Source organism: Sordaria macrospora, chromosome 1, assembly GCF_033870435.1.
Source record: "Sordaria macrospora chromosome 1, complete sequence".
Classification (NCBI taxonomy): Eukaryota; Fungi; Ascomycota; class Sordariomycetes; order Sordariales; family Sordariaceae; genus Sordaria; species Sordaria macrospora.
The window spans coordinates 3300737-3319097 of NC_089371.1; the positions used below are offsets into that span (position 1 = coordinate 3300737).

The following is an 18361-nucleotide window of genomic DNA, read 5'->3' on the forward strand; positions in this document are numbered from 1 at the left end:
CAACCACCATCCACCGCGACCTGCCTGAGTGATCCCTATAGATGTTGCCCATCCGAGTTGACCCAGTCAACCATGAATCCACAGTTGAACTGTTGTCCCCAGATCGTCATCCTTCATTCCCCTTTCCATCCAAGCACAACCCGGAACCCCCATCCCAGCCCAGCCCCAAACATTCCCAGACAGGCCTCTCCCCGACACCCTCACGCAGCAGCGGTCGTGAAACCCCGCACCACTCCGGACTTGGGCCCTGAAGCTGACGCCCTGAGCACCACTCGGCCTGCCAAAACCGCCCAGCACATGTATCCGCGAATCGATGTCGTGACGACCTGGGTTGCTAGAATAAGTAGCATAAGATAATACATTCTTGTTGAACTATTGCGTCTGTCCCATTCCATCCACATCCACTTACACCACACCGCCTCAATTAGCAGAGAGAGGGGTTCACCAAACACTTGCCTTGCATTTGCCATACATAACACACGTAATCAGTCTCGCCCCCATCACTCGTCATCCTCCTCCTCCTCCTCGCTCTCGTCCACATCCATTCCCTCCTCCACCATGACCGAGAACGCAGGATCTTGATCAACACCCACATAGCTGTCGCTCATCAACATCAGCTTCAAGTCGTGGCGACCAGGCGTAGGCACCGTGAATTCCAGCCTGACGTTGAGTTTCTTGCCAATGGTGACGCGCTTGATTGCCAACAGAGTCTTGGAGCTCTCCTCGCCAACCACCAACCACCAGTTCTCCGTCTTCTTGCCGGGGTAGAACGGAGCGTGCACCGTAGGATCGAACTCCTCATCCTCGTCGACCTCGCGCTCGATGTTGATCTTGAGGTAGGCAGGCTCGTTCGCCCGGATGTTGTCCTCGTCCTCAAGCGCGAACTCCAACGAGACGTCGGGGTACTTGTTGTTGGTGAACTCGGCAGCCTGGGCCAGCTGGGCCTGGGAGAGACCGAGCTCCCTGACCAGAGAGGCGTAGTCGGGGTTCTCCTCGGGGTTCATCTTCTCCATAAAGTCGAAGATGTCCCGGATGTCGTACTTGTTGGCCGTCTTGATCACCTCCGTCGTGAAGTTGGGAATCTGCTTGAGCGGGCTGTCCCGATCCCACATCGCTTGCACCACCATCTGAGACATCTCCATGGCGTTCATGGCGTTGAGATGGCCATCCGACGACAGAATGTCAACAGTAGCGCTCAACAAGCTGAGCACCTTGGTGAGGATGATCTCCTGATCCTTTGCAAGATCGATGGGGAGGTTCATCCTGGAGAAGTGGGCCTGCAAGAGAACGAAGGCCTTGAAGTGAGGGGAATCGAAGACAGGCTCGGCCATCTTGACGGGAACGCTTTCGTAGATGCGACGCAGAATGACCTCTTCGTGTCTTCTGATCTGGATCGCTTCGAACTCGGTGGCCGACGTCACGATCTCGAGGATACCCTTCAGCTTTGTCTTTGCAGTCAACGAAAGAAGGAATGTCTGCATCGTAATGTACGAGATGTTGTAGTAAGCAGCAATCATAGCAGCGTTCTGAGGGGCAACAGTGCCGTCATCCTCGTCAAAGTCGACAATCTTGGATTCGGCCAGGTCCTTGAGGGTAGCCTCAACCATGTCGGAGAGATACTGACTGAGACCGTCGTGCGTGGGATCTGTCAAGCTGTAGTAGCTTGGGTTGGCGAGCAGGCGGCGGTAGAAGTAGGTAAAGGTGGCCCAGTTGATAGCATCTTCACCTGACTCGATCATCTTGGTGCTGATTTCCGTCACAAAGGCATCGTGAAGGAAGTTGTGCAGATGAGACTCGACAGGGAGGGCTTCGTTGAGGAACTTCTTGTAATACTCCCGCTTGACCGCAGGAACCATCAAGACACCGCAACCGCGCCCGGCCTTGTTTTGCAGGAGAGCCTTGCCAAACATTTGCAAGACCTCGCTTAGAGGGTAATCAACATAGCGATGCTCCCTGCCCTCAAAATACTGGGTGCCCATGACAATTACCAAATGAGCCGAGCAATCAAGCTCCCAGCACACATCACGAGAGGCGATCAGCACCTGGATGGCCCCATTGTTGTATAGATGCTTGACGATGCGCTTGTCATTGAGGCTCAGGGCTTCGTGGTAGTAGCCAACACCGTGCTTGAGTGCCTCCGCCAATGCCGCCTCCTGGACGCGGTCGAGGAGCTTCTGGATCTGCTCAACCTCGACATGAAGGAAACGATCCTCGTCGTCATCAGCCAAGCAGGCGGTGAGGATGTCTCGTGCCGTAGCTCTTGTTTGCTTCCGGCTGGGTACGAAGATGAGAGCGGGCTGATCGGGAGAAAGCTGAGTTACGGCCAGGTAAGTAGGCTTCGCCATCGCCAGCATGAGGGACGGGAAATGGGGAATCGTGTATGACTGGATGTGCAATTCCAAAGGAATGGGTCGCACATGCGGGCTGAAGTTGTAAATATCATGCTTCTTCGCGTCGATCCACTCGCCGACATCACGAGCATTGGCAAGAGACACACTGAGACCGACAATCCTCAACGGCAATTCGGTTTGCGTCCTGATGTAGTGCATCCGCGAGACGATGATCTCGTAGACGTAGCCCATCTGACCACCAAGCAAGTGCAGCTCGTCAGCGATAAAGAGTTCTACCGTCTGAACATTCTTTCTCCTCTTCCACTGCCGAGACAAAACGTCCCACTGAAGCGGTGTGGCCATGATCAGGTCGCCCTGCTCCAAGAGCCTAAGGTCAGTGGTCGTCTCTCCCGTGAGCTTCACAATGTCCTTGCCACCCCGAAGGTTACCAAATCGCTTCTGCCAATCCGCGAACCGCAAGTCCACGAGCTCCTGGAAGGGTGCAATGTAGACGGCACGGCCCTGTTCCTTCTTTGCCCAGTGGCGCAGCAGAGCAAACTCGGCGCAAACAGTCTTGCCACTGCCCGTTGGTGAGCAGATGAGGACGTTGTTGTCGGTCTCGTACAGGGACTTGAAGGTCTGCGTCTGCACCTTGTTGAATTGTTGCCAATCGGGATACAGCGCAGCATAGTCCTTGGCCTTCAAAGCATTGACCAGGAGTGGCTGCAGGTCAAGCAGTTCGGTGTGAGGGGGAAATCTCTCTGGGAGAATGAGCTTCCTGAATGACACAGGCAGCCGAGTCTCGGAATGCATCCATCTGTCGGAGATCACAGAGATGAAATAATTGGGGGGCATGGGCTCAGTAATGGGCACGGTGAACTCAACAATGTGTTCGTTGGACTCGGACTCCGCATAGTCCTTGCGCAGGATAAACTGATCGTGGAAAAGGATGTCTTCACCATCGCAGTCTTCGACGACAACCCAAAAGCTTTCGGAAAGGCCATGGATATCGACATCCCATTCGAAGTTGGGTGTGATCGCAAGCTCAATGCGCAGCATCGACCTAGTCATGGGCTGCACTTGGGCCTGGACCTCGACCCGGGGGAATTTGGCCACCAGGCTGCAAACAGTCTTGCCTGCCTTAGGAAGTCCGAGAAGCTCGCCCATCCGAGGAGGGTCCAGGTCGAAGTAGCTGGTAAACGGCACGTCGATCCTTTCAGCCTTCCTCACGATCTCAATAGGGCAGTTAGGGAACTGTCTTAGCGGCGACATTGTTGGCCACATCCTCTTCTCGGCCATCTTGCACAGGTTCAGGGCCAGCTTAGCAACTGATGCCCATCCCTTCTTGATAGTAATCTCGAAGATAGCCCGAAGAATACGACCGGCGGATTGTGTGACGTAAACCATGTCGGCCATAAGAGCGAGACCGTCCAGCTTCAGACGAGAGATGTACGCTTGTAGCAATACGTTGATCTTTGCGGTAGGTTCTTCGATGCTCTCCTTGACTGGGATGGGTACCTTTGCAAGGAGTTTGGCCAATTCCAGCTTCTCTTCTTGACGAACGGGAATGTACTTGAACTCGGCGCTCTGGGCGAAAACACGGAACAGTTCGACATCGGTGATGGAGGGTTGAATCAGCTTGTTGTAGGTGTCCATCGAACCATAGGTAATGTAGTAGTGCGAAGCGATGCGGCCGAGTTCAGTGGACTGAAGCTTTCCAGTCTTCTCGTCGTACTTGATGAGATTTGACTTCTTCAGCACTGTAGCAGCGGAATGTATCAGGTCAACACGTTTCTGCTCCAAGGCTTCATCATCCTCGTACTCCGCTCCAACTTGATACAGACCAGGAGAACGGAGCATACGGACAAAGAGATAGGTATAGCCTAGCCATTCTACACCTTCGTCACGGCTCCTGACGTTGCCCAGCACGATTTCGGCATTGAGGTTATCAACCAGCTTGCTAGCGAATTGACTCTCAATAGGCAACTGCTGGTTAAGGAGCGAGAGGTAGTACTGCATCTCTCCCTGGGTGGTAATGATAATGCCTTCGCCATAGGTGTCGAACTGAGGGCGACCGGCTCGACCAAGCATCTGCAGCACATCCTGAGGGCTGAGCTCAACCCAACTACCCTTTTCGGGGGAGTATACTTGTGTGCCTTTGATGATGACGGTATGGGCTGGAAGGTTGACACCCCAAGCAAGGGTGGCTGTGCACACAAGGACCTGGATATGACCACTAGCAAACAAATCTTCGACATCGGTACGATCAGCACGGCTCATACCAGCATGATGGATACCGAAGCCATAGGGCAAGATATCCTTCAGATCGGTGTTGTTGACAGAGTTGGAGGCTTCGCTCAAGACCTCCCTAGTTCCGGCGTCGTGCTTCAATATCTGATTGATGGTGTCCATTTCAAGCGCCTTGTCCCGGATGTACTTGGCGGTTTTCGCTGTCTCCTTTCTGGAATGGACGAAGATGAGCATCTGGTTGCGATTCTGACCCACGTGTTCCAAGACCTTCTGATAAGTGATGTCATTCATGGTCTTGAGCTGCTTGATGGCCTTTCTTTCCGTAACGCCGATGAATTCCTGGCGGAGAGGGCAAGGACGGAAGGTTCCGTCGAAATGGAACAGACCAGTGTTGGTGTCAACGCGGAGGAAGCTCGCTACGTCGCGGTAGTTGGGCAGGGTGGCAGACAAGCCCACTATGCGAACCGGCTCACCAGTCTGCTCTGTCTTACGGATGGTTCTGCTGACGATGCTTTCAAGCACAGGACCACGGTCATCGTGGAGAAGATGGATTTCGTCGATAATAATCAGGCGGACGAGGTTGGTGTAGGAAAGGTCGGTAGCCTTTCTCGTGATGACATCCCATTTTTCAGGGGTCGTAACGATGATCTGCGTTTCCGAGATCTGCTGCTTGGTGAGTTGGCGGTCACCAGTGAGCTCGGCCACCCTGATGCCGAATGGTTCGAGACGCTTCCCAAAGTTGCCGACCTGTTCTTGGACCAAGGCTTTCAAGGGCGCGATATAGACGATCTTGAAGGCGTCCAGATCGATCTCGCCAGCTTCGTTTCTGTTCTTGCCGATCTCACGGAGGATGGTAAGCATGGCCACGTTGGTCTTGCCAGAACCCGTAGGAGCGCAGACAAGCATGTTCCCATCGTCACCAAAGGCAGTAGGATAGCACGCTGACTGGATCTTGTTCAACGACTTGGCCGTGCTGAAAGGAATCTGGGCCCACTCAGGCATTTCCGAAATCGGGACATGAGCGTCGCTGGGATCGTTGCGCTTCTTTGGTGGGGGCACATGGATTTCTTCATAGCCCTTGAAGGTGCGCTTTGTCGAACCCTCGGGAAGTCGCACTTTGGGATTGGTCATAAGGTGGTTGCCCTGGTCGAATATGAGGTTCTCCAGGTTTATCAACTTGCGCGGCTGCAGGCCTCCGACCAGCTGTCCCTCAGGACGCTCAGGCTTTTGGCCTTCCTTATCAGCAAAGGCTCCTGAGTCGATATCCATCTTGATGTCCATCTTGATCTTCTTCTGGCCGTCGTCGGTCTTGCCTTCCAGCTCGTCAAGAATCCAGCGCAAACCCTCCGAAGCCATCTCCCGCTTGATGGTATTCTTCTCCTCCTCGTTCTCAGCTCTGGCCAGCCGAGTAAGCCATACAACCTTCTCCCGGTTGGCAATGAGTTTTTGCACAAGCTCGTGGTGTTCGTAATCGAAGAGTTCCATCAAGTCGTTTTCAATGTCGCGAAGCTGCTTTTCTTCACCACCTGGCTCGTCGGGCTCTCCGGACAGAGTCTTGAGCGCGGACATTGTTTTGTCGTGCTGAATATGTGCGTCGGGATATAGCCGACCAATCTGACGTTGTAACCAGAAGGCATCGATATCTCTAGCTGGGATCGAGTTGTCGTCGGATTTGCTCTTCTTTCCTTCCGGTGCTGAGTCGATAACCATGGCCTCACCGCTTAGAATATCTTCCACGGCCTCCTCCTGACCTCCCTCACCATCGACCACTTCGTTGCTGTCAGGACGCTCTTCATCCTCTGCAAAATCCTCCTCGTCGGAAGACTCCTCCCGAACAACATCAACCATGCCATCGTCATCCTCGTCGTTCTCGAAGTTGACCGCAACACCCTGGCGTCCGTCGATCTCGTCATCTCCTTCTTGCCTGGCATCGCCCGCATCCTCGTCTTCGTCTTGGGCGTCATAATCCGTGATCTTCTTGCCGAGATTTATGAGCTCGTTGAACTGCTTGGGTCCCATCGAGACGCCAAGAATATCATCAACCTCCTTCTTCTTGTCGAAATCTTTCAGATCATCGTCCTTGAGATACTCGAGTACCGCATCAGCCGCACTGCGGACGACCTCATGGGGCACGTCGCCCAAGTGCTCGGCCACGATGGTGAGGATAAGGTTGAAGGCATCGCGGGTCGGCTGCGTTCGAGGGCGGTAACGAAGACCTTCGATGAGCGCATCGGCGCCAGTGAGAATACCTCCAGCTCTTGAAGTGGACTCGAGTTTGCCCTTCTTCTTCTCTCGTTGAAGGATATCAGCACCTTCTCTTAGACTGCCCCGCTCGACATCGGGCATGGCGCCCGCCTTCTTGGGCTTTGGTGCTGAGTCGCGGGCAACTCTGGAGCCCATATCCTTGATGGACAGACGCCCGGCTAGGGACTCGGGGTCTCCTGTGGCCTCATCGGTTCGCCTCGTGACGAAACGACGGTCCGCCTGGAGGACCAGGTTGGACATGGCCGAATATTTGTATTGCGATACATCGCGGTGGTGGTCCGTCATCTTGTCGGTTTGGCGGAGGAAAATCTATAAAAATGTTCCGGGGTGTATATCGAGGTCGAAATGGAAGTCGTGACGGATAAAAAAGAGATTCAATCTATGATATCTTCGACTCTGTCGTTGGGGTAAAAACGTGCTTGTTCTGGCGTGCACGCTGTGGCGATAAATTAGCCCGATCCCGCCCCAAACCAAGCGTTGGTTTTGCTGGCTGATAAATAGGGTTTCGCCAGGCGCATCGATGGACGGAATAAGAATCGGGGTTCGGCGGAAACAGAGATGGTGGGTTTCCGACAGAAATGCTGTCGCGGTTGTCGCGAAAGGAAAGTTGGAGTTTGGCGTCGGGAAAGGTTGAGAGGCGTGCGAGGCGTGCTTGCCAGCAGCAGGCAGGAACTTGGCTTGGTAGGTGCGGCAGAGGTGTGGCTCCAGTCATGACGGCTGGATATTTTTATGCAACGCTGTATCGTCTCTCATTGGCTGTGCGCACAGTATGTAAACACCCTGAAGCTGGAGCTTGACATTGCTGTCAGAGTGCTGTTAGTGCATAAGTGGAGACACCGCAGAGGATATAAAGGTGCACTAACAGCATGGAGGTCGGTAGGCACAATCATCAACACAACCTCAACCCGGTACCGAGCGACTTGAGATGGCAGGAGCGGTTTGATCCTCCTATGGTCTTGAACTCCAATCTACAGCCTCTTTTACTCCAATACAAGGGGTGGAATGCGTTTACTTGTGCGCCAGTTGAACAGTCATCTCAATGCCAGATGCGGAAACACCTCAGCCCACCCACACTCTTTTATGCCCGTACTCCTGACATCACGCCAAGCTCGTCGATGATCACAGTCGTTTACATACTGAATCGAGGGTTGTGTGATGACTTCCTATGAAGTGGAAGCTAACAAATTCGACCTGAGACAAGGCTGAGACCATTTACAAGATGGATTCCACTCAAGAGACGCTGGAAGCTGTCCAGAAGGTCTTACAGCCATACGTCCGGCCTCGCGATGAAGTCGCCCATATCAGACGGATGTTGACACTTCACCTCAGTCCGGCCTTGAAAGACGGAGCATCGCTAACAGAGCCCTTGTCTCTCGTCGATTCAAGTGAACCACCCTCGTATCCACAAGAGATTAGAGGTCCATATAGGGAATATCTCGAAGCATTGTGCGCGAACATCAAAGTCCGTAAAGAATACCAGGCACTCTCACAAAAACACAGTCATCCTGAGGTTCCCACCCTTGAAAGCACAGAAACTCAACCTAGTTATCTCCTCAACCACCTTACCAGCCTCAAAATCCAAAAGAAGCAACAAAAACTTCTGGTAGTTGAGAAGAACCTTGACTGCTTGAGACAGAAGCCGGCAGCATCACCGGACTTCCTAGACCACCAAAGACTCTTCAGAGATTGCAGACCTCTTACCGAGGTTCCAGCTGAGGTCGTCAACTCGCTAGCACTGGAACAAACATCTGAGGACATCACTACGTCAAACAGTGTCCAGCTCAAGGGCCTCATAGACACTCTGGAGCATCGAACTTTCCGAACAAAACTATCACTCAAGCAGGAAGAAGATCTGCTCGAGAAGGCAAAAGTTCCCTTTTCCGCCATCCAACCCGAAAACATCAGTCCACAAGCAAAGCTCCAAGCATTGAATGCTAGTCGTTCCGAGCTGATCAACTGGATCGAGACCGAACTAGGGAAAGCATCAGCAGGAGATGACCGAGATGGAGGAGGATCTCCTGCCGGAAAAGATGTCCTTCAAGCCAAACGGGACCGAGATCTCGCAGAGAGAACCAACCTTCTCAGCCAGCAACTCGCCAGCATCAAAGACAAATACACCAAGTACCTCGCCGAACGCAAAGCCCTCCTAGAGCTCATCACCACTCAACTCCACTCCCTGCCGCCATCCTTCAACTTCCCAGCGATTACTACTTCCTCCTTCCCTCCTAGGACGATATCCCCTGAACGATCCTCCTCAACACCAGCAGCAGGAACAGCAACAGACACGCCGCCAACTCCAGTCCCTATAATCGACCACCTCCTCACTCCAACCCTCACCTCCCTCCTACGCCTCTCGCACGAACACAAAGGTCTCCTGGCCCACAAATCCCACATCGCCACCTTACTCTCCAAACAACTGAAGGAAAACGCCCAAGTGCTGGATCACTTGGCGGAAGAAAGCCAGTTGCTGCCTGCTCAGGCCATGGCAGCAGCTGCACAGAAGAAAGATCACAATGCTTCCAGCATGATGGCGGATTTGGTTAGGCCATGGGTATCAGCCGCCGACGCAGCCAAGTTCTCAACGTTCGAAGTGGTGGCGGAGAAAATCGAGGAAGGGCAGATGGCGCTGGAGGGCTCGATTCGCATGCTGGGGGAGGCTGATCGGTTATTGGGTCATGAGCCTAAGGGGCAACAGCAACAGCAGCATGAGTTGGTTGAAGCAGGTGCTAGTGGAGGGGAGGAAGAGGATGATGAGGTGGGCGACGAATCGGATATATGGCTGGTCGAGGGACAGAAGTCTTTGGAAAGGATAAAAACAAGTGGAGTTGAGAAGAGACATGATGAGGGCGGTAGGAGAGGAGAGAGGAGCACTGGCCAGCTCAAAGGGGGTAGTAAGAGTATATGGGATATGTTGGACGTGGATATTGGCTTGGAGAAGGGTGGGTAGTCGGAGACATGAAAATCATGTGGTGCTGCTGCAGATATTACGGAAGACACTTGTGGGCGAAGTGAGAATAGTAGTGGTGAAGGCCTGTGTCAAGCATTCGACAAAAAAGTCTAGGACTAAAAAACACCGAAACATGACCTAGTGAAATGTAAATGACCTGCCATTTTCTGTTGCCCAAACCGGAACTCCGAACCCAGTGATGTCGCCTATCTTTGAATTATCTGCTTTATCATACCCTTCTTAACCCCTTTAAATCTAGCCGTTACCTGCCAGCCAGGATGCCCGATATCCGTAGCGAGAGGTCCAGTATAGATAAGTGTTCGTCTGCACCGTCCACCAACCTCTTATCCACCTCCGAGAACACCATGACGATCTTATTCTTCTGTACGTCTGGAATCATCTCGTCGTAGACCACCGCTTGGTAGAGCTGCGTCATGGTCTGTCCAGCACTCCACCCATCCGCCACCATCTCCTCGACCACCTTGGCGACCGCCCGGTACGTATCCGCCCCAGCACGGGGCCGCATCGCCTTGAGTAGCCTCTGGATGGTATCGTCAGGGATGACACCGGCAATATCCTCCACGACCTTGACGGTGACCAGCTTGGCGTCCACCTCCATCTCATCGCCCCCTTCTCCCTCTTTTTGTTCCCCGTCTTTAGCTGTAGCTGCAACGGCACCGACTAACCTCGCCGCACTCTGCAAGTACGTGATCGCCTTTCTCAAATCGCCCTCGCTGCACTTGATCAGCGCATCTACGGCACCCTCTTCTAACCCGACTCCCTCGAGCTGCGCAATCTCCTCCAGCCTCTTCTTGGCGTTCCCCTGGTCGAGACTCTTGAACCGGAACTTGCTGCAACGACTCGCCAACGGATCAATGATGCGGGTGACGTAGTTGCAAATGAGGCAGAACCGCGTGATCTTCGAGTATGTCTCCATGGTGCGGCGCAGCGCGCTCTGGGCGTCTTGCGTCATGCTGTCGGCCTCGTCGAGGATGATAATCTTGAAGGGCGGGCATGGGTAGCGCGCCTTGTAGGCCGCCGAGGGGTTGGTGAGCTGCATACGGGCAAAGTCTTTGACTTTTTCGCGGACAATGGAGATGCCGCGCTCGTCGGAGGCGTTGAGCTCAAGAACGCGGGACTTGATGAGTTCGGGGCCATAGAGCTCCTTGGCGAGGGCGAGGATGGTCGAGGTCTTGCCCGTTCCTGGAGGGCCGTAGAAGAGCATGTGTGGGAGCTGTAGGGTTTTTGAAACACATGTCAGTGGCTGAAAATTCCGCCATTGTGACAAGAGATGGAAATTAGCAGGTTGGACAAACGTTGGTAGCTTGTAATGTCCTTTGGAGAACGGTAATAGTGTGGTCTTGGGCTGTGACATCGCTAAGGGTCTTTGGGCGGCTGTGACGTCGTCATTAGCTACATTAACCACAGGTGTTGAGTTTGATAGCTCTCGCATACTATTTCTCTACCCAAGGTTGTGCCCTAGGAGTTTCCTTTGTCTGTTTCTCTGGGTTGGAAGTGCCATTCGCAGCAGCCGCCTTCCTGGCCTTGAGGTCGAAAAAGCTAGCCATGATAGATCTTGGCCAGTAGAGTTGTGAAAGTTATCCCACTGTACGTCTAGAATTATACGAAGATGTCGGATTATTGTCTTTCTGTCGGCAGTCGAGATATCGTGACAAGGTATTGCTGAAGGGAGCTCGTGGTGGTGATAGTAGGAACTCCAAGCAGCACTTTACGCGATCACTGGAAGAGAAACCGCGTTCGGGCGCGTCACATTATATGGGTCCTTCACAATTAAAGTGGAGTCCTTAAGACTCCCACCCCCGGCCGTCCGCTAGAGCTCCGAATGTTGGGGTTGCGTCGGTGCCTGGAGCTTCTCCACGTCAGCGGGGCGGGACCGGGGACGGAGACGGGACGGGGGAGTGAGGGATCCACCCGGGCCCTGCACTGCAGTCTGTTTGACCCCTCATCCAAGGACCCTTCGGACTTTGGTTGTTTCTGTATTCGCGTGTAATCAAAAGTTTACCGCACACGGAACCTCAAGAGAGGTAAATACAATCCAGCCCCGGTTTGTTTGTTGGTTTGGTACAAGAAGCCAAAGCTTAACTGATATAGGAAAGTGTTCGGCTTTCTATCGGGTACCTGTATTGTATGCGCCGCCGTAGGGTCAGATTTTCTATCCTATTGGGTGCTTCCAATCGGCACCAAATATCTACAAACGAAAGTTACAGGGTTTCCATTCTCCTTTTTTCAGGTACTAAATTTTGTGTTTGTAGAGGATCAGTCACATCAGGCATTCCCGACAGCTTGGAGGACTCAAACTCTTAACGGGGAACGATAGGAGTTGGTGGTGGACTCTGGTAAAAATACGTATAAGGGCTTCCTGTTACAGGCCGGGACGATGCCTTACTGCACGATACCGTGCAATTCAATACTGGGGCCGTTTGTTAATCTGGCTCTCCGATCATGGGCCGAACAGGCAAGTTTTGGAGCTCTGATGGGGCTTTCAGAGACGGGAGGAACTGCCCTCCGTTTGAAGCGTCATGGAAACAATGGCAAGCGCTTTAGGACTCTAGATATGCCCTTCTCCGTCTCCTTCAAAGCTTTAAGACTGGAAGTTATCAGCCTACAAAGACGCTCTCATCTTTTTGGTTGCCCGCTGGCAAGTGAAACTGCCCTGCCCATGATGCCTCCTGAGAAAAGCAAGTGCAAGTTTGAGCAGCAATGGAAAAGCTGTAATTACACATGACCGTCGCACGTCTAGGTGCCTTACAATTTTACGTCGTGCATTACTGCACCACCCGCTTCCCGTCGTTGACAAGTTCCTTCTTTTCGTTCGAACTCGTCCCTGCCCCGCACTCAACCTTCTTGCCTGAACTGGTGTTGTCTCGCTCGCTGCTTCTCAGTTCAACCACCGATTGCTACCTGAATTGGTAGGAACAGAGAAAACAAACCATCACGCATCGTCGCTCCAACAAGACATTCGGATAACAAAGACTTGGCCTTGCACCTAATAGGCAGCTACCCGGCCATTTAATCTCAATTTCGCATAATACCATCATCGACCACTTCGCACGACGTGAACTACCTGTCCGCCAGTGTTTTCTTCACGTCCAATCGCGGTCCCCATCAACCACCTACCATACTGTTTACTACCACTCAGCTTGCCCGTGGGTTCAAGGGTTCGCGATTTCGAGTGGCCCATCCCACTCTCCATCTTTTACCACCTTGCCACCTCGATGATAGCTAAGACTTGGTGAGCTCCAAGTCAAACAGCAACCATGGACCAGTCTGTATTTCGCATCACCAAGGTAACATTAGTCGACGTATCCCACCACTCCTAGTCGCGACACCAGGGATCAGGTTCACCATAGGAGAGCTTCCATACTGGTGTATGCTAACTTGACTGTTGTCAACGATAGGAGCTTAGCGACCTCCAGAAAGACTCGGATTTGTGTAAGAGCCTGCAAAATGTCTCCGGCTCCGTCAGTCAGTAGCTAACATCATGTTGTGGTAGCTCTTGCGGTCGCCTGCCGCGATGTCGATGTTCGCAATGTTAAAGCCCTAATCATCGGGCCGCACGAGACACCCTACGAGTTCGGCTTCTTCGAGGTACTGGTGATCACATATGCCTTGGAGGGATTCAAGTCTCGCTGACTGCCCGATAGTTTGCTTTCGTCTTCAACAAAGAGTACCCTCGCAAATCTCCCCAGGTTCAAGCTACAACTACGAACGAGGGCCGCACCCGCTTCAACCCAAACATCTACGCCAATGGCAAGGTCTGCCTGTAAGTCAATCATCTTCTGACTTGGCCGAAGCCTTTGGACACTAACCAGACATTAGTTCGATATTGGGGTAAAATCACTGTCCCTCTGACAGCCATCCGTTTGATCTGGTTTTGGGACTAACATGGCACAGAACATGGCGCGGGGAGCGTGGAGAACAGTGGTCTGCTGCCCAAGGCCTCGAGTCCATTCTACTGTCTATTCAAAGCCTGATGTCCATGAACCCCTACGAAAACGAGCCGGGCTTTGAAGATGCAAAGGAGGCTCACGACAAGAAGAACCAGAAGAATTACGTACAAAAGGTAACTAGAGTTTTTCGCGCTGTTGAAGTGTAAGCTAATATGCGCCCAGATCCGCCACGAGACAATCCGCATCTCGGTCGTTCATCGACTGGAAGAATACCTAGGCATCAACCCCGACGGCACAGTTACGCCAGATAATGCCACCGGGGAGATCGTTTCAGCGGCCTCAACCGAGAGTGATATGGACACGTTGGACGAGGAATCTTGTGTCCCATTCGAGCCTTTCAAGGACCTTTGCAAGCGACGGTTTCTCTGGTATTACGACTCCTACATGGCCGCCGTCGAGAAGGGAAAGTTGGAGGTGAAGGACAACGAGTCGTTCGCCAGAATGCCCTTTGAAAGTCACGGCAACGGCATGGAGGGTAAATTCAACTACACGGAGCTGGAGAAGAGACTCAAGGCTATCAAAGCAGCCCTCGACGTCGAGACAGAGAGTTGGGCCGCAGAAGGATTACAGGCTAAGGCTCAGGAAACCACTGTCGCCGTTAATCTGCAGAGGCAATTCGAGCAGGTCGTGGAGCATTTCAAGCGCAGGGATCTGGCGCACAGCATCGAACTCGTGGGTGGCAATCCCTTTGTCTGGCTTGTGACCTACTTCGGGAAGCCTATGACAAACCTGGACGGTGGCCTGTTCAGAATCAAGCTTTGCTTCAGCCCACGATTTCCCGAGGAGCAACCTCGGGCGAGGTTCGAAACCAAGATCTTCCATCATCGCATTGCCGCGGACGGTACACCCTGCTACTATGCGCCACCGAGCCGCCGTGAGGATGTTAGGACGCACCTCGAAGCCATCATCGATGCTCTCGAGGAGGAGAGCCCCCCTTATGACCCACGCACTTTGGTCAACCCCGAGGCATTCAAGTTGTTCTGGGGCTCCGTGGATGACCGCAGGATGTACAATCGGCGTCTTCGCCGGTCTGTTCAACAGTCAATGGAGTAAGACCCCTCTTTGGTGGTTAGACCAAACAGCATGTCAGGCACTAACACTGTTACCAGAGATTTCTAGGACAACAGTTGACGGCAGCGTTAAGAGGATCCGAGGGGTGTTTGAATTTATCCGCACATACTTTGCATGGCTGGCATGGTTTCTGGTTTCTCTCTCAAAGAACTTTCTGTGGCGTTGGTAAACCAATAAGGGTGTGGAAATATCCGGGGTTCAAAGGAACGGACAAGGTGTCTAGCAGAGAGGGTCAATTTCACGCATGATTAATCCCGGATGCAAACAGGTATTCGATGTGCGGTAGGGCAAATACGAGGAACAAGCCTACCAAATAATGTTAGTTCGGTAGAGAAGTGAAGCGTGAGATAGCGAACATGGGTTAGATACGAGAGTTGTGTAAGAATGGAAGTTCGAATAATTTGCAAATTGTGCAGACCGAATATGAGCAAGATACGACGGACAATTGTGACAAAATCTACGTAAATGAATTGACAGCTTGTCCCGGCGGGAAGTATCTAACAGAAGCATCCATATCTTAATCGCTCGCTGAAGTTCAATATCTTAAGAATCCCATACACCATGATACCCTAACGCCGTGCTATACCATTCCAACCGTCAAATTCCTTCAAAGTCTTTCACGACCCAAAATTTACCGCTTGGACCCTTTCCTACCTGTCCCCCTATCAATTTTGTCTCTTCCAGGTGTATACGGCGCTGCAATGCCAACCAACCTCTGCGGTTGCTGATGTCGTGGTAACTGTGGTCCTTGTCCTTGTCCTTGTCCCTGCGTATCCCCTGGTGTCTGTTGCTGGCCTGATGATGTATTGGCATATCCTTCTATCCCGGTTACCGTCGTCGGTGGCGTGGTGGTCCTATCCGCTGCTGTGCCTGTAGAACTACTACCCATGGTAGTATCTCCCATAGTATAACCAGTTCCACTTCCACTTGTACTTCCACTGCCGATATTCCCTCCTCCTCCTCCTCCTCCTCCTCCTGGTTTCGTTGTTGCGGTTGCGGTCCCTCGGAATTCATACACCCCTCCGGGACTAACAACCGCAGGTACCCCCAGCGTAGGCGCCATCAGCTGCTCCTGGTGCAGCTTATCAAGCGACTCGCCCACGACGGCGTACTGAGCCCAGTTGATAGGCGGGCAGCGCACGACGGTTTGCGGCTTGGGGAGGGTGCGCCATGTTTTGGAGAGGTCCTGTGGTTGTTGTTTTGCTGTTTTCTTGCTGACGCGTTCTTTCTTCCTTGCTGCTGTTGCCATCTTTCGTCGGTTGCTGTTGTTGTTGTTGCTGTTGATATTGTTGTTATTAGAGGTAGGTGTAGATGAAGTGTTCCCAGCGCCGGTGCCGGACATGGAAATATCACCGTCTTGGTCGTGCCGTGGTTCTGAGCTTGATGAGGTTTCTTCTTCATCACCTTCATCACTGTTGTCATCACTGCCTTCCGATTTCATATCCTCATCTGCATCCTCGTCTTCATTCGCATCCTCATCATTGTCACCATCGTCGTCATCATCACTACTCCCATCGCCATTAGCTCCAGGTCCGTTAAGCAATGGGTCACCATCCATCCCAATTCTCCCCGCCGACAAGTCAGCAACGAAGGCCCCCGGATCCGAAAGCGCAGCAACCTTGGCCCGGTTCAGCGCCTGTATGTCGACCGTGGCTCGCTGGCGCTGCAGCTGCAAGATGGTGATGGCACTCTTAAGTGCTAACACGTCCGGGTTGTCGTCGAAGGCTATGGGCTGCGGTGGCGGCGGCTGGATGCCAATTTGGTCTGGTTGTGAATGAGTGAAAGTGGGTCGGCCTTGTGCAAAGATGGGAATGTTTGTGTTGTTGTTATTATTATCATGATTGTTATTGCTTGACAAGGGTGGCGTTGGTGAATGTGATGATGCTGATGCTAATGCTGATGATGAGAAGGCCGTATGGTGTTGTTGACGATGTTGATGCTGTTGGTTCGGACCATCTCCGTGACCGGGACTGGACAACCGTGCCGATTCCTGAGTCGGGGTAATGGGGCTAACGGGAGGGCGGGTCGGCGAGGGCGCATCATTTTGTGGGGCCTCCGCATCAGGGGCCCCTCCGATAACCCCGGAAGTCCTGCCGCTTGAGCCGATCGAGCCGGTGGTGGCCCCGGCGTCCGACGGGACGCGGCCTGTGGTTATTGTGAGACCCGGCATGAAACCTATTGGATGGGTGCACGATTTGCGCCCCGGAGAAAGATATGTTTGTTTGGCTGTGAATCCGCCCCTTTTCTTTGTCGTATAGGATAGGGGAAAAGGGGCCGGCCTCGAGCGGAACCGCAATGGTCAATCAGTCTGCTGCGGCTAGATAAGTAGCCTGGCTGCCTGGAGATTTCAGTCCTTGTACCTAAAACACCAAAGAGAAAGTCGCTGGATGTCGTGTAAGTTGTTCTGTCAGGTCCTTTGCTGTAAATTACGGAGCGACTGGTTCAAGTTGGATCATCCCATCATCATTGCAGTAACGGAGGCAGCTGTACCCTTGTCGACGGGCGTGATGATGTTCAGGCTACAGTGGCCAATCCCTGCGTAGAGAGGAGTGAAGTCGGGAGGTTGATGGAGAAGATGCCAAAACCGCCATCTGATTATGTAATCCACACACTCCAGAAAGGAGCCCGTTGTTTTTGCCCCGCTATGACTCTGTCTTGGCGGGACGGGAATGTCTTGGACGTCGTTGTTTGGTTGCCGATGGACATTCTCCAGTTTATAGATTATTCAACAATCACAAAGATGGCCACTATCTACAACACAGCCTACATCGTCTGATCCAGTCGAAACTCGGCAGACAGCGTCGCAGAATGCAATGCTCGAGTGGCCATTCCCTTTTCCGAGACGGGCCGCATGAGACATTTTGACCGTTGGTATCCATCTGTAAATGCAATGGAAGCTTCGTGGACTGCAGCCAGTATGTCTTCTCTTTCCCATCGTCTTTTTCCTTTCTTTGCTTTTTCTCCCTCTTTTTTCAGGAAGCTTGACCTCATCCTGCCAGCTGAACACCCCCCAGTCTCCGACTGCATACGGACAGTCGTAAGCCTCCTTCAATTCTGGCACCCTACCCTCACTTACCTGTGAGCCCGTCTCTCTCGACTCGAAAGGTCATCGACCATCCACGCAATTAAGGATCATGTTTGGGGCCTCCATCCAACATCAACCACTTGGCCAGACGCCACAAACGGTAAAGAGGTTGGGCGAGTTACTGGTTTTAAAAAATCAATGTTCCAGAGCCTTGTGTGATCCTGTTCCGGAGGAATGGGCAGACTTCCCGTCCAAGTGCTGCACCAACGACGCCAACTTGGACTGCGTTACGAATCGGGGCTTTTGTCTGGCTTGAGGAGAGGCCAGTAAGAAGGCGCCTCGGCTGCATCCAGGTCGGCTTGCATTCATGTTATCATTTCCAAGCGGGATGGTGGTCTTAGGGCTTTTCTTAAAAGTCAAACGTCGTAAGTCGCTTGTGTTCTGGTCGCTTTTCATAATAGTACCCTCAGTATTGAAAGCGCTGGGTAAGGCGTTGTTTCAC

The 18361-nt window shown here is 52.7% G+C and overlaps 5 protein-coding genes across 5 annotated transcripts; 2 read left to right on the forward strand and 3 right to left on the reverse strand.

The window, feature by feature from the left end:
• Positions 1–345: 345 nt before the first annotated feature.
• On the reverse strand, positions 346–7130 carry SMAC4_04342 (uncharacterized protein; the record flags this gene model as incomplete). The annotated part of the gene is made up of 1 exon (XM_003350990.2): positions 346–7130. The coding sequence occupies one exon, from the start codon at positions 7128–7130 to the stop codon at positions 501–503; it is 6630 nt and encodes a 2209-aa protein (XP_003351038.1). The 3' UTR covers positions 346–500.
• Positions 7131–8064: 934 nt separating this feature from the next.
• SMAC4_04343 (uncharacterized protein) lies at positions 8065–9792 on the forward strand (the record flags this gene model as incomplete). The annotated part of the gene is made up of 2 exons (XM_003350991.1): positions 8065–8715; positions 8764–9792. The coding sequence occupies 2 exons, from the start codon at positions 8065–8067 to the stop codon at positions 9790–9792; spliced, it is 1680 nt and encodes a 559-aa protein (XP_003351039.1).
• Positions 9793–9909: 117 nt separating this feature from the next.
• On the reverse strand, positions 9910–11815 carry SMAC4_04344 (uncharacterized protein). The gene is made up of 3 exons (XM_003350992.2): positions 11248–11815; positions 11109–11187; positions 9910–11026 (listed from the first exon to the last, which is right to left on the reverse strand). Exons 1-3 carry the CDS (start codon positions 11358–11360, stop codon positions 10055–10057), a joined length of 1164 nt encoding a protein of 387 aa, XP_003351040.1. The 5' UTR covers positions 11361–11815; the 3' UTR covers positions 9910–10054.
• A 485-nt stretch (positions 11816–12300) lies between these two features.
• On the forward strand, positions 12301–14865 carry SMAC4_04345 (uncharacterized protein). The gene is made up of 6 exons (XM_066090096.1): positions 12301–13100; positions 13212–13245; positions 13307–13401; positions 13458–13576; positions 13669–13876; positions 13926–14865. The coding sequence occupies exons 1-6, from the start codon at positions 13071–13073 to the stop codon at positions 14814–14816; spliced, it is 1377 nt and encodes a 458-aa protein (XP_065945620.1). The 5' UTR covers positions 12301–13070; the 3' UTR covers positions 14817–14865.
• A 419-nt stretch (positions 14866–15284) lies between these two features.
• Positions 15285–17154, reverse strand: SMAC4_04346 (uncharacterized protein). Its single transcript, XM_003350994.2, has one exon. It carries the CDS (start codon positions 17002–17004, stop codon positions 15466–15468), a length of 1539 nt encoding a protein of 512 aa, XP_003351042.1. The 5' UTR covers positions 17005–17154; the 3' UTR covers positions 15285–15465.
• Positions 17155–18361: the final 1207 nt, after the last annotated feature.